The sequence below is a fragment of the Triturus cristatus genome, chromosome 4_2 (assembly GCF_964204655.1).
Source record: "Triturus cristatus chromosome 4_2, aTriCri1.1, whole genome shotgun sequence".
Lineage (NCBI taxonomy): Eukaryota > Metazoa > Chordata > Amphibia > Caudata > Salamandridae > Triturus > Triturus cristatus.
The window spans coordinates 80322949-80335393 of NC_140586.1; the positions used below are offsets into that span (position 1 = coordinate 80322949).

General features: G+C 43.7%; 1 protein-coding gene across 2 annotated transcripts in view; it reads right to left on the reverse strand.

The window, feature by feature from the left end:
* LOC146833028 (tetratricopeptide repeat protein 39A-like) overlaps window positions 1-12445 on the reverse strand; it is a 223920-nt gene that overhangs the window by 38080 nt on the left and 173395 nt on the right. For both annotated transcript variants that reach the window (XM_085600625.1, XM_085600622.1), the window contains exons 8-10: window positions 9797-9862; window positions 9289-9397; window positions 3386-3453 (exon numbers count right to left, since the gene is read on the reverse strand). In XM_085600625.1, the coding sequence (XP_085456751.1) occupies window positions 3386-3453; window positions 9289-9397; window positions 9797-9862 (243 nt within the window). The remainder of the gene's footprint in view (window positions 1-3385; window positions 3454-9288; window positions 9398-9796; window positions 9863-12445) is intronic.

The window sequence follows — 12445 nt, forward strand, 5'->3', positions numbered from 1 at the left end:
GGGAACCCGCTCCGCCCCCTTTCCCTGAATGCTTGCTCACCAGATCGAAGTTCATCGGAACTACGGGTCCCAGAATACATCTGTAATCCTGGTAGGTGCTGCAAGGGGGATATGCTGTCCCAATGGAATGGCAGGATGCTGGACATACTGTGGTGCAATGATGCCAAATTCCTGTAAAAAATAAAATCCCAGCGTCTCCTCGAGTCCCCAAACTCCGCTTCTGCCCCTCGCTCCAGGTACCACAGAAGGCATAGGCAAGAGTGTGAATGCATCCAGCCCTACGTTTCGCTGTCTTCTGGTGTCCTGGATTGTATATATATATATTGCTATTTTATTTACCGTGGGACTCCCACTCCGACGACGGGGAATATTCAAGCATGTGAATCTATGAAAGACACCATAATACTGGAGAAATGAGAATAAGCGATCCAGCATTTGAGCTGTGATAGTATCCGTAAAATGGGTTTGCCCGGTGCATGAATATTGAGGTGAAGTGCACCCCTGGGGCTCCAGTCGAGGCAGGCGTCTTACACAGAACATGCGTGGTTAGGACCAGTGTCTTGACGAATTCAAGTCGGCCCTACGCGCAGAGACATGTGTTGTAGGCGCCTTCTACAGAACTTGCGCTTTTACGGCACCACGCGCAGAGACATATGATGTAGGCGCCTTCCACTGAATATGTGTGGTCACTGCCAGTATCTTGACGATCCTGAGTCGGGCGCATGCACAGAGACTAGTGACTCTCCGCCGATGCTTTCACAAAGAGTATCCCCACATTCTAACTCTAATAAACGCTGAATGCTTGGTGGTTTGGTTATGGGCAATGATGTTGTTTTATTTAATTTATCCATTCCGACACCGGCTTCCCTTGTATATTAAGAATCTAGCGCGCGCGCACACACTATCTTCTCATAACTATGCAGACCGCGCATGCGCATCAAGTCGAGTGTTGTCTCTCCGCCGACGCTTTCACAAAGAGTATCCCCACATTCTAACTCTAATAAACGTTGAATGCTTGGTGGTTTGGTTATGGGCAACGATGTTGTTTTATTTAATTTATCCATTCCGACACCGGCTTCCCTTATATATTAAGAATCTAGCGCGCGCACAGACACTATCTTCTCATAACTATGCAGACCGCGCATGCGCATCAAGTCGAGTGTTGTCACCATTACGCATGCGCCTTTCAATATGCTGGTCGGACATGAGATTGCACTCAACAGCTGTTTGTCGTGAATGCCGTCACGATCCAATTAGAGCGGGTATTTAAGGATTCCCCTCCTTCCTGTCGTCACCTCCCAGACTGCTTGTAGTCTGGTCCGAAGTACCGACGGACAGGTAAGGAGAGGGAAATCCTTGGTACCGCTGGTAGTAGACTTTCTGCTTTGGCTGTTTTGGGGAGAAAATCATGCTATTGGACTCTCCTAATGAAAGATAATACAGCGGGTAGCACCGCTTTTCCAGAGGGACCTGACGCCATCAGCCCATAGAGAGAGGTTGATACTTCCTCAATTGTATGAAGGGAGACAGGCCCCCTGGTTTTTTCTGTTTTTTCTGTTGTTTCTGTTTTTTAATTATACTAATTTGGCCAGTAACAGCTCCTGCCTATGCTAAGTAATATGCAAATTCACAGGTGGGGTAGTTGTACGAACTGAGAATCTTCCTGGCATGTCTGTCTTGTCACACATGAGGGGCTTATTTATCAGAGTTAGGGATTTAGTGGTTTTGAGATGTTGAATATACTGTAAGGAGTATCAAGGGACTAGTATCTACATGCAACTTGTTCTCTTTTGTCCTTACATTTTAACAGAGCGGGGCTTCCTTCATCGAGCAGTCAGCCGGGTGAGGTGAGGCTTTTCTCCCACAGAAAGCTGGGTGAGTCCAATTTATGTTCTAAAAAACTCTATAGATTTGTAGCAATGCTATGGTTTTGACAACGATGACAGTGCACAAAAGGGCACTGCATGATAGGAGTCATTGATGCTGTGTACTTGCATGTGAGAGACCTTTCTTATGGTTTGATTTCTTCTCAATCTTTTTAGGAAAGAAGATAAACTCTTGTACCTGAGCAAAAAGATTGTTAGTCTGGTAGGGTGACTATTGCCACACTTTATTTAATAACAACGTCGTATTATCTTAGAGGATGTGTTTGTTTTTTCACATTATTTTTCACTGAATAGATTTATCCTGCAATAGCCTTGTTTTCAATCAATTTAGGTCCTGAAGAAAGCCGGGTGAGTCAACCATTACGGCTGAAACATGTCGACCCCACGAGACCAAGTCAGAAAATAGTCATTTTTGTTTAAGACTATTTTTGGTTTTAGATATGACACCTGGGCAATCCCTAATAAACCTATTTTTTGCCCATGTAGTCGTTTTTAATGCACTTTTCACGTTAGAGCACTGCAAATTTTTTCTGAGTCCTCAATAGTTGTTCTATACACTGCGCCAGGAGACTATTCTATTTTGGGATTACTTGGACGGGCACCCAACAGGGCCGGCTGGCTCGTTATCATGGGCCCAGACCTCTATCCCTCAGAGTCTCAGATGACGAAGCTCCGCCAATAAGGGTGGGCTGATGGACTCTTAACTTCTGGCTCAGTGATATACCGACTATTTGAAGAGGCCCTCATCTTGTTCACAGCATTCAGGGACTTTCTGTCTGTCATGTTGGACCTAAGAACATTTTAAAGAAACCAAGAAATACTAGTGAATTTGGAACTCTGACCCTGCAAGTAAAAAAATATAATATTTTGCCAATTCACTATTGATCATTTAGTATACAACATACAATTTTAGAATGTAAGAAATTTGCAGAACCCATATTTTAAGAATTTTAATATCAGTGTAAGAGACAAGAAAACTGTTTGTGTTCGTTTTAAAAATGAAAAGACAATTTAGAATGCTGGTAGAATTTATCATTCAGGAGGACATTTTATAAGAAGTTGAAAAAAGCAATTTTCTGAAATCCCTGCTAATTAATATTCACTCATGTACACATATCCCCATCCCCCCCGATGTCAATACCACCTCATCAGTTAGAAATTCTGCCCATAAACAACACATGCACAGTCAACCCAATGAGCAATAAAAGATGCTTAAGGTAAAGAAAATAAAAGTTGCTCCATTTGTTAGACTACGAATTTCAAATATAAAGTGGTGAGCAATCTATGCCAAAGCAGAGCCTTCTAATAAAACAATCAAGAATTGGTGGCAATCATACAACAAGGTAGCTTAGCTCCTTGGATTCCCCAGCTCCATCAGGGAAATTCACAAAGTGGTGATGTACAATATTCCATGACTATCAAAGTCCCAAAGCCTGATTGGCTCACATGCCTCTGTAGCTACAGAGACCCCTTTAAGCAATGCCTTACTGCTGCCTTACCGTTGGGTAGCGGTTGAGGTATGGTTTGAGCAATGCTTGCGCCTCAGACTGGCTTTCTTCTCCAGACCCTGTGAGTTTAAGCAGAAAATATTTAAAAATTACATCAAAGTTGACAAGGACAGACATTTGACAAAGCAGGAAATTTCCACAGGCAAAACAAAAAGGAGGGGGGGGGGCGTGAAGAAGGAGAAGAAAGACAGAGGCAAGTTGAGGATAAGTGGTGGTACGAGGAAGAATATTTGTACAAGAAGAGAACACTGATCATTGCGGATGGTTTGTAAAAAGAAAGAATTCTTAAGAGCCTATTGTTCATGTTCATTTGCGTATTGGCAGCATGCGACAAACATAATGCATAAAAACAAAAAACTTATTTTACATGTTGGTGTCATTTTAAATGAAATACATAAGAAATTCCCTATATATGTAATGTGACACTGAAAACCAAGAGTCAACCAGCATATTCTGTTACGAATAATGTTCAATTTGGTGGCATTGACAATTGAGTAGACAACGTTACATCAAAACAACATCCCTATTGTACACAGAGGTGAGCGAGCTAAGAAATTAACAGGGAGAGTCGAGCCAGACTCGAGCCAAGGAGCGGCTCTGGCTCGAAGAGCCCTCACAAGAGCTGATCCTTGAAACGTTTTGGCATGTAAATCATGCAACAAAGATAATTCTAAGTCTATTTTTAACACACTGAAGCATTTCACCTTAATACGTCAGATTACTTGATAAGTTTTTATTACAAGTAATAATTTTTAAACATGAACTTAGAAATATTCCTGCCACGAACCCTATGACAATGCAATAAGTAAATTAGGAGGCAAGTCAGTTGTCGTATTTCCCCTATATTTGGCATATACTCTTATTAAAGATGGAGCAACATTATGGGCTATTAAATCAAACACAAGTGAGATTTTGTGACACTGCTAGTATCTTTAAGTATTCATTCCAGGTATGATCGTAAGTAGAAGAGAGCCCCACCAGGAGCCGCCTCCCTGCTGCTCAGCCCATACACCAACTGACATTCTCACTCATCCAACGTTCCACAGTCACCTCTCACCAACAATCCACTCCACATTCACACTGGCTGAGCAGCAGGTATAACAACTGCACACCCTGACTTCGCATTTGAAGGTGGTCCCATATGTGATAGTGACCAAAAACGAGGCTCTGTGAAATAAAGTGTTTGCCTAAAATCACACAATTTGGTCAAACATGGAAACTGGTTTTGAGCCAACGTTTTACAGTATCACACCAAATCAGCCACTAGATGGAGATCTCTCTCTGACATCAAAGTTTAATGCTGTGCCCTTAATAATTCTTGGAGGATAACATTTAGAACATGAGTTACAGGCAGAATCCATATTTGTTTTTGGCAGTTTGACATTTTTTTCTCCATCATCCATCTGCACAGAAAGAGACACCACTGTATTTCCCAACATCCACCTGCACAATAAGTGACATCACGGGATTTCGCATCATCCCTCTGCAGAGGAAGTGACATCACTGATTTCCCACCAAAGCCATCTTTAAAAAAAAGTCTTGAAAAGAAGAATCCAAGCAAGAGGACTTCAGTTCCCTTCATTCATCTGCACAGGAGATTACATTACTTTCAGTCTTTTGCCTACTTCAGTCAAGTCTCGAGGTTGTCCCCTTGCCTGGGTGTTCCCATGAAAGGGCGAAAACAGTCAAGGGTATTGCCTTTTGGGTCTGTAAGGGCGTGGGAAGGGCCATGGGTCAGAACCTCTATTCCACTGAAATGTTCAAGGTAAGATATAAGCATGGGTCTTACCTAGTCACCCATTCTGGTACTTACCACACAAATGTAGATGACAAAGGCTCTCACATAGCATTCACAAAACACAGAGACCCAACCCTGTACAGATCCACTAACTACCAAGCACCCTCAGACTACAGAACATACATTCCAACTCATGCTCAGCAATGATCACCCTGCAGTGCTCCACACACCAGACATAGCATACCCTATCACCTATCAGAAGTTTCATGCCCCCTTCATCAAACAAACATAGTTAATGCCCTAATCTTCGCACATTTTAGACGTCCTTCTTTCTACAGGCTACAGCATCCATCACGTGGACCGTACACATAGGAAAGAAAGTGGCCTCACTGTTGTCTATAAGTCCTCCTGTTTCTGCACCCCAGGTAATCAAGTAACACTCAACTCCATGAATCTGCGCCATTCCATTTCTCTACAACTCAAAGTGCTCACTTCAATTTCATCTACAAGCAGCCCAAGCAAAACAAGGGCTTCATGGATAAATCCTCAGATCTCCTCCCCACCTTGTCCATCCAACATGCCCACACCATCCTCTTGGTTGATTTCAAACTTCCCAGACAACTCAACCTAAAAAAATAAAGAGACACCCCTCTCAACCTCATCGATGCACTCAATGTTGTACAGCATGTGACACATCCAACACACTCTAAAAGCCACTTTCTTGACCTTGACTTCTCAACATCACCAACACTCCACAATGCAAACCAGCCATACCCCGACGCTGGACTAAACACTTTACCATCCCTGTCTTCATGCTTGAGTTCCTACCAACAAAACTATGGTCAACACAAAGCAGACAACCAAACCTTCAGATCCTTCAAAGACTTCTCCATAGGCTACCTAATGCTTGAACTCATCTTTCACCCTGTCAACTTCATGTGAAATGCCAACACCCTTTTAAAGAACTTCAAATACTTTTTGGTAAGCTTTTTGAACATCCAAGCACCAATAACACCACGCAAGTGAAAGCCAAAGTCTTCAGCACCCTGCTACTCTGAAGAACTTGTTAACAGTAAACAATCCATCCACAGAAAAGAAATATAATAGAAGAAAAACAGAACTCCCAAGGACCTCTTGATACTGAAATTCCTTTCCTCAAAACGCAGACAGCTCATCACATCAGCCAAAGCAAAGTGCTACACCAACAACATCAATGAAGCCACCAACAGAAAAAGAACACTGTTCAAGACAATCCAGCACTGCATCAACCCTTTGCAAGACCCCCTATTCCTTGCTCCACAGAAAACTGTAATGACATCAACCTCTTCTTTCATAAATAAAATAAAGAAGTTCTAACAGCATATCGAAGACACCAAACATGCTTCAATTCTTACACCTATCCCTCCTCATAGAATTCACAATGGTCAGCCTTCAGTCTTCTATCTCTTCCAAATCTCGCTTAAATACTCAACTTCCTTGAAGTCACTTTTTATGAAGATGATGTCTTACCATTGCTCTTCATCAAAGCTCTCTCTGGAGATGCTCTTACCCCTACTTACCATTTTCAATTCCTCCCTCACTCAAGGTATCTTCTGGGAAGCTCTCAAGACAGCCACATCCTCCCACTCAAAGAAATGTATACTAGACACTGACGATCTCACCAACTACCGGCCCATTACACACCTATCATTCATCGGCAATATCAGTGAAAAATCATCTTCTGTATGACTGCCAGTTTTACCTCAGAACTGCCTGTAGCATGGAAACCACTACCTTAAACATAATAGACAATGCCCTTTTGACCACAGATAAAGATGACCCATGCCTCCTGAAATTGCTGGACCTCTCAGCTGCCTTTGACACACTTGACAATCCCACCCTCATACGCAGTGCTCTTCAAGCCATTGTATTTACATATGTGTGGTGGTAATGCCCTACTTCATGTCCTCTAGATGCCACACTGGTACCCTTTAGGGGCATCCTACATGCTACAGCACATCTGATCCAGGGCCTGAAGAAATATGCCCACATCACCCCAATCCTGATTGAATTTCATTAACTCCACTTTTCAAAACAAGCTGCATCATTTACAAAGCTATCTCTGCCAGCACCCCCACTTATCTTGCAGACAAGCTCACCATCTCTCATGTATCTTACACCTGCAGTAAGGATACCATCGGATTGCAGACTTAGAAGTGTAAAGAACAAAACAATAAGACAGAAGGCCTTTTCCCTCTATGCACCCAGGATCTGGAACAACATCCCCGTATCCATCAAGACTGCACAAATACTGCTCCAATTTAGGAAAGAATTGAAGACTCACCTCTTTAAAGAACACTACATCACAATGCTTTAACAATTCTCAACCCTTACTCGTTGACTGTAGGCTGGTAATTGACCATGCACACCGCTTCGCTGCTTTTTGGCTAGGTAATAGAAATACCACACACATACATTTATAGCGCAAACCTTGCCCAAAGACATAAGAGCACTTTACAACAGACACCGACTAGGTTACACTTTTTTTTTACTGCACAGGGAGGTTTGCCAAGATTCACAGGATCTTGAGCTGATGCAGGATTCAAACCTAGTTCCTTAGGTTACTTAGTTAGCGGCTGTAGTCAAAAGGCAACTTCCCCCTCGTTGAAAGCTTGGCTCATTTTAGGTTTGAGGTTCTAAGAGGACCTTGAGCTGTGCCAGAGCCAGGTATCTGGCTTGAGCTCTCCGTGGCTCGCCCACTTCTATGTGATTTTTCAAGAATATACAAGTGACTTGAAACCAAATAATTAGATTGGGCTAATCAGAATTGCTCAGTCCAAGGACGTTTTATGACCTTGTAGCACCAAACTTGGCTCTTCTTTTCACCACTGATCCAATCACTTTTTTCACTAGAGCACCATGTGTGCCTGCTCTATATCTGTGAAAGATACTTGCATTGTGGTTATTTGCGCTACACACGGGGTGTGTATTTACATATGTGCAAATGTGTATGTATCTTGAACTGCTCCTGGATATGTGTTCAGGTTATGAGGGAAGCTTGCGCTGCAACTATCTATAGTGAACATCTGACAGTGAGCGCATCATGCACTTGTTCAGTCTGTAAGGGAAGCTTATGAAGACATTAGCCATATTCACTAAAATCTTAATTTATATGGGACGCATGCACTGTAACACTGGCTGTGGAGTATGTGCCGGGGATACGGGTCGATTGTATGACTCAGTCTCTACATGCGTGGTCAAGAGACGGCTCGTCCTTGCATTACGCCATTTCTGTGCATGTGTTAAAAGCTGCATGGACTATGGCCTGATGCCTTTACTGTACCTGTTCTGTGTATGTGGGGAATCCTGAGTGGTCACTGACCATGAAATACCTGTTCAGTAAGGGAGGCGTGAGATCGCTGCTTCCTTCACTATACAAAAGCCAATGCGAGCTGCCTTGTCAATACTGGTGACTGCTGCCCTCATAACCCCCCCCCCCCCCCCTGCATAGAGATGGGTAAGCCACTGAAAGCTAGTCAGGCTCAAGCCTGAAGCCTGGGTGTGGCTTAGCTCGATGTTCTGTTGAAACATCGAGCCCATAACGAGCTGAGCTTTCGACTGACTTCTGCCGGTCACGCTTCCTCTACCCAGGATGTGGCATTACATCCAGAGTTGCCCACCTTGGAACTGGGGGAACCAGGTTCAAGTCTGGGCGTCGGGTCAACATACTGTGATTCTGTGCAAATCATTGAACCTATTCAATCCTTTAAAAAAATAATGTGACCTAGTGTAATGTAACTGGTGTTCAGGTAAATCGATTTAATACCTTCGGTCAAGTTCGTACTATATAAACACTACAAAAATGCAAAAAGAGGTCAAAACAAAGCAATAAGATAAAAAAGGAAAGACAGCTAGATACTAATTTAGTGGATGATTTGTACCAACTGAAACAAGAAAACTTGGATAAATCGTGGCATAAAAAATAAACTTTTTCAATTCTGAAAAACCTTTATCATATTTTATGTTTATGTGATGTGTGTTCCATGATTTACATAGCAAACATTTTCAGGGCTCGGCTCATGCTTGGGCTCTAAGAGTCACTGTTAATTTGTTGGCTCGCCAACCTCTACTCCTGCATGTGATAGATGGACTCTCACCTTTTCCCTCATGTGCTTACCAAGTATGAAAGTGAGGAAGGTGTAGTAGCACAAGAGAAGCATCACACACAGCAGGGACCGCAGGTTGGGGGAAGAGGCTCCTTCGTGCAGACGAGACAGGCCATATTCCTAGAGGCAGGGAAAAATCAAGAGCAGGGACGTGAGAGGCGGGAGGCTGCAGGCGTGCCTGGAGGCTAATTTGCGGGCAAGACAGGCTGACAGAGGTGAGGATGCAAAAAACAGAGGGATACCTCAGCTGTGAATGGAGGGACAGAATGGACAGGACAAAATGTGGCCAGCGAAGAAAGTGAGAGTGATGGTTGCAAGATGAGGGAATGCGTACACAGATACAGGTGAGAAACTTAAGGACTGAGTGAAAACAACAGACGGAAACCAGATCTAGAAAGTACTGTTCAAAAGAACCCGTAAGGTACTGGTAAAAGGTTTATGGTGCCAAGTGAGAGGGTCTGGCACGCACAAAGCGAACAGGCAGGGGACAGCCGGTTTATGCCCAGGTCATGGTCTTACCTGGTCTCCGGAAAACCCAGCAAACTCGAGGAGCTTCAGGATCCGTGGAGGAAAAAGAGACAGTGTCTACAGAACAAACAGAAAAGAAAACTTTCAGGCGAATTTGTCTTCTGGAGAGTGGGTCTTAATCCTTTCCTGCTCTGGTCTCTTCTAGCACCTGAGAAATTCTCGGAAAAGTGAAGTGTAAACCTAGGGGTGCAGGGGTCAATATAGATTCCAAGTCATATCCGAGATATCCCTGCTAGAGCCCAGGGATGAACCTGTGGAGTCCCAGGTCTTGAAAAACACAGACTACCGCTGGTGTCCACAACAGATCTACAAGAGGCCCATGATATGTACCTTCATCGCCTGACTCACTACAAACCCATCAGGCTATACGATGCCCTTGTTTGTGCCCACCATCAGTTTACATGGCCAACATGCAAGGAAGGAGGACGCGTACAGTAGAGCCCAGAGTGGAGGTTTCACAATAGAGAGAAAAAGCTGCAAGTAAGGAAATCCGTTGAGCTCGGACTGCCTTTCAAGAAAGTTGAGTCGAACAGGCAAGGTACTAAAAACAAGGAGTGAGTGACATGAGGACCATATTTCCTGCAAGACACAGTATCAGTGTTGTAGAGTCAGTCCGGGAACAGTCCCAAACACTGTGCCTCAGAATGTGTACACCACTACTTCTGTGAAATGCAGGCACAAATTAGACTCCAGCTTGGCGAAGGAGAGGGAAGGGAATGGCCTCATATTTCATGGGGGTGAAGGTAAAGATTTTTTTAAAATAAAAAATTACTTTCACATGGAGAAGAAAATAAAATAAAAATCTGAAATTAAATTGTATAATGCCTATTGCCGTTGTGTGTTTGTAGTCAAAGGGAAATCTACTCCCCATGGTGGATAGGTGATTGCACAAAAGGGTCTCCAAGCTCCGTATGATCTGGTTATTCGGCTACCATGGAGAAATGCAATGCCAAATGTTCCCCCGCTCTTCGATAACCAATCACAGGCAGTTTTCACCCTCCATCCTATGAACCTTCCACAAGGTGTTACATGGTGGTGGGACCAAATTTCACTGACAGTAACTACTCTGTTCCATTCATCATAGGCACTCCTGCTCATAGTCCTGCCCTTTAATAAAATCACACCAAGGAGGATGCTCCTTCTCGGTACCAGTTGCTCACTCTGGAACAACATTCTCCATCACTGATCATTAACCATGAGGCAAGCAGTGAAATCCAACGTTTTCCCAATAACAAAATAATAGCAACCACTTGTAATCCACACAACAGAACCTTACATCATCCATTCCACGTCAATAACGCCTCAGGCAGAAAACACATATAACATCCCTAAAATCCACCAGGGTAACGGCATGTAAGCTTTGTAGACTGTACTTTGCATAACATGCCACATGGGAATTAACAGTATTCCCAATAAAGCACAAGTCAGATGGTTATGCATTGGTTCGTTTTCACGGCTTTTGCTGCAGTTTCCATCTCTGTACCCATTGTGACTCTGAAGTTCTTCCCCTGACTTCTGCAGTGGGATTTTCGGTGGGGTTTGCAGCTGAGTAATCCTTCAAATTGAATAAAAGTGATTTATCATGTTTTGGCACAGTTTTATCATTATCATGCATACAGGCTTGGATACCACAGGACCCAATGGAAGTAATAAAATGGGTACCTGCTCCAGGGTATGTAGTAAAAGGCATCCTCAACTGGGGAGCAGATGGTCCCGCACACATCCTGGGCCATGGTGCCACTGCACCTGCTCTACTAAAGGCGGCAATGCCTTTGCTTAAACCCACCACACAGTTGCTGCATTTTCTGTACCTAGCTCTGCAGCAAATTATGCCATGGGAGCCTCCAGCTTGCTCAGATTTGCTTAAGATCATTCAGAAAGAGTGGTGCCATTTGAAGGTGCCCAGCTGAGGGTCAGCCTCAAGTAGTTCTGCATCTCATGTCAGCAGGCTTGCCACAGTGTCCTGCAGTTGGACTTTAAGTTTATACATATACCGTTAAAGGAACAAACCTCAGACCTGAGTCATACGTCCATGCAAGTGAACCACCATCTTGTTCTGCCATAATGGCAAGACCATCTGTGCAGCATATTGGCCGACAGGCATGCTGTCACTTTTACACCATGTGCGTCATGCAGCACACCACATGCATGCAGGGAGAAGTGAAGGTAGATATCTCACGAGGATGAACGAGTTTTACACAAATCCTTTCCCATAACACATCTTGTTTACACAGCACATTGAGCCATTCCATAGAAAGAGGAAGATGCAATTATTGATGCAGGCCCCATCAGTGTTGTATCTATCTAGGGAGAGGCTTCTCAAAAGTACCAAAATCCCACACCACACAGTGCTTCAAATGTGGGCAGTGTTCAGGGTGCTGCAAGGATCTGTACTGCTTGCCACTGGACGGATGCGTGGCAACACCTAAATTTCATGACTACTGCGCCAGGAGAAACAGTGTGGATCACAACCCACGGCGTGGGTGAATTGCAGGCCCTCAGTGCACTTACCCTCATTTTTCGTATAATCCAAGAGTAGTTTCCTGCTATGCAAGTCCAAAATATATATTTAGGAGGGGACAAGCTGAAGTTGGACAAGCACTTCAATGTCGGAGGATTCTTTTCTTTGTTTAAAACAAT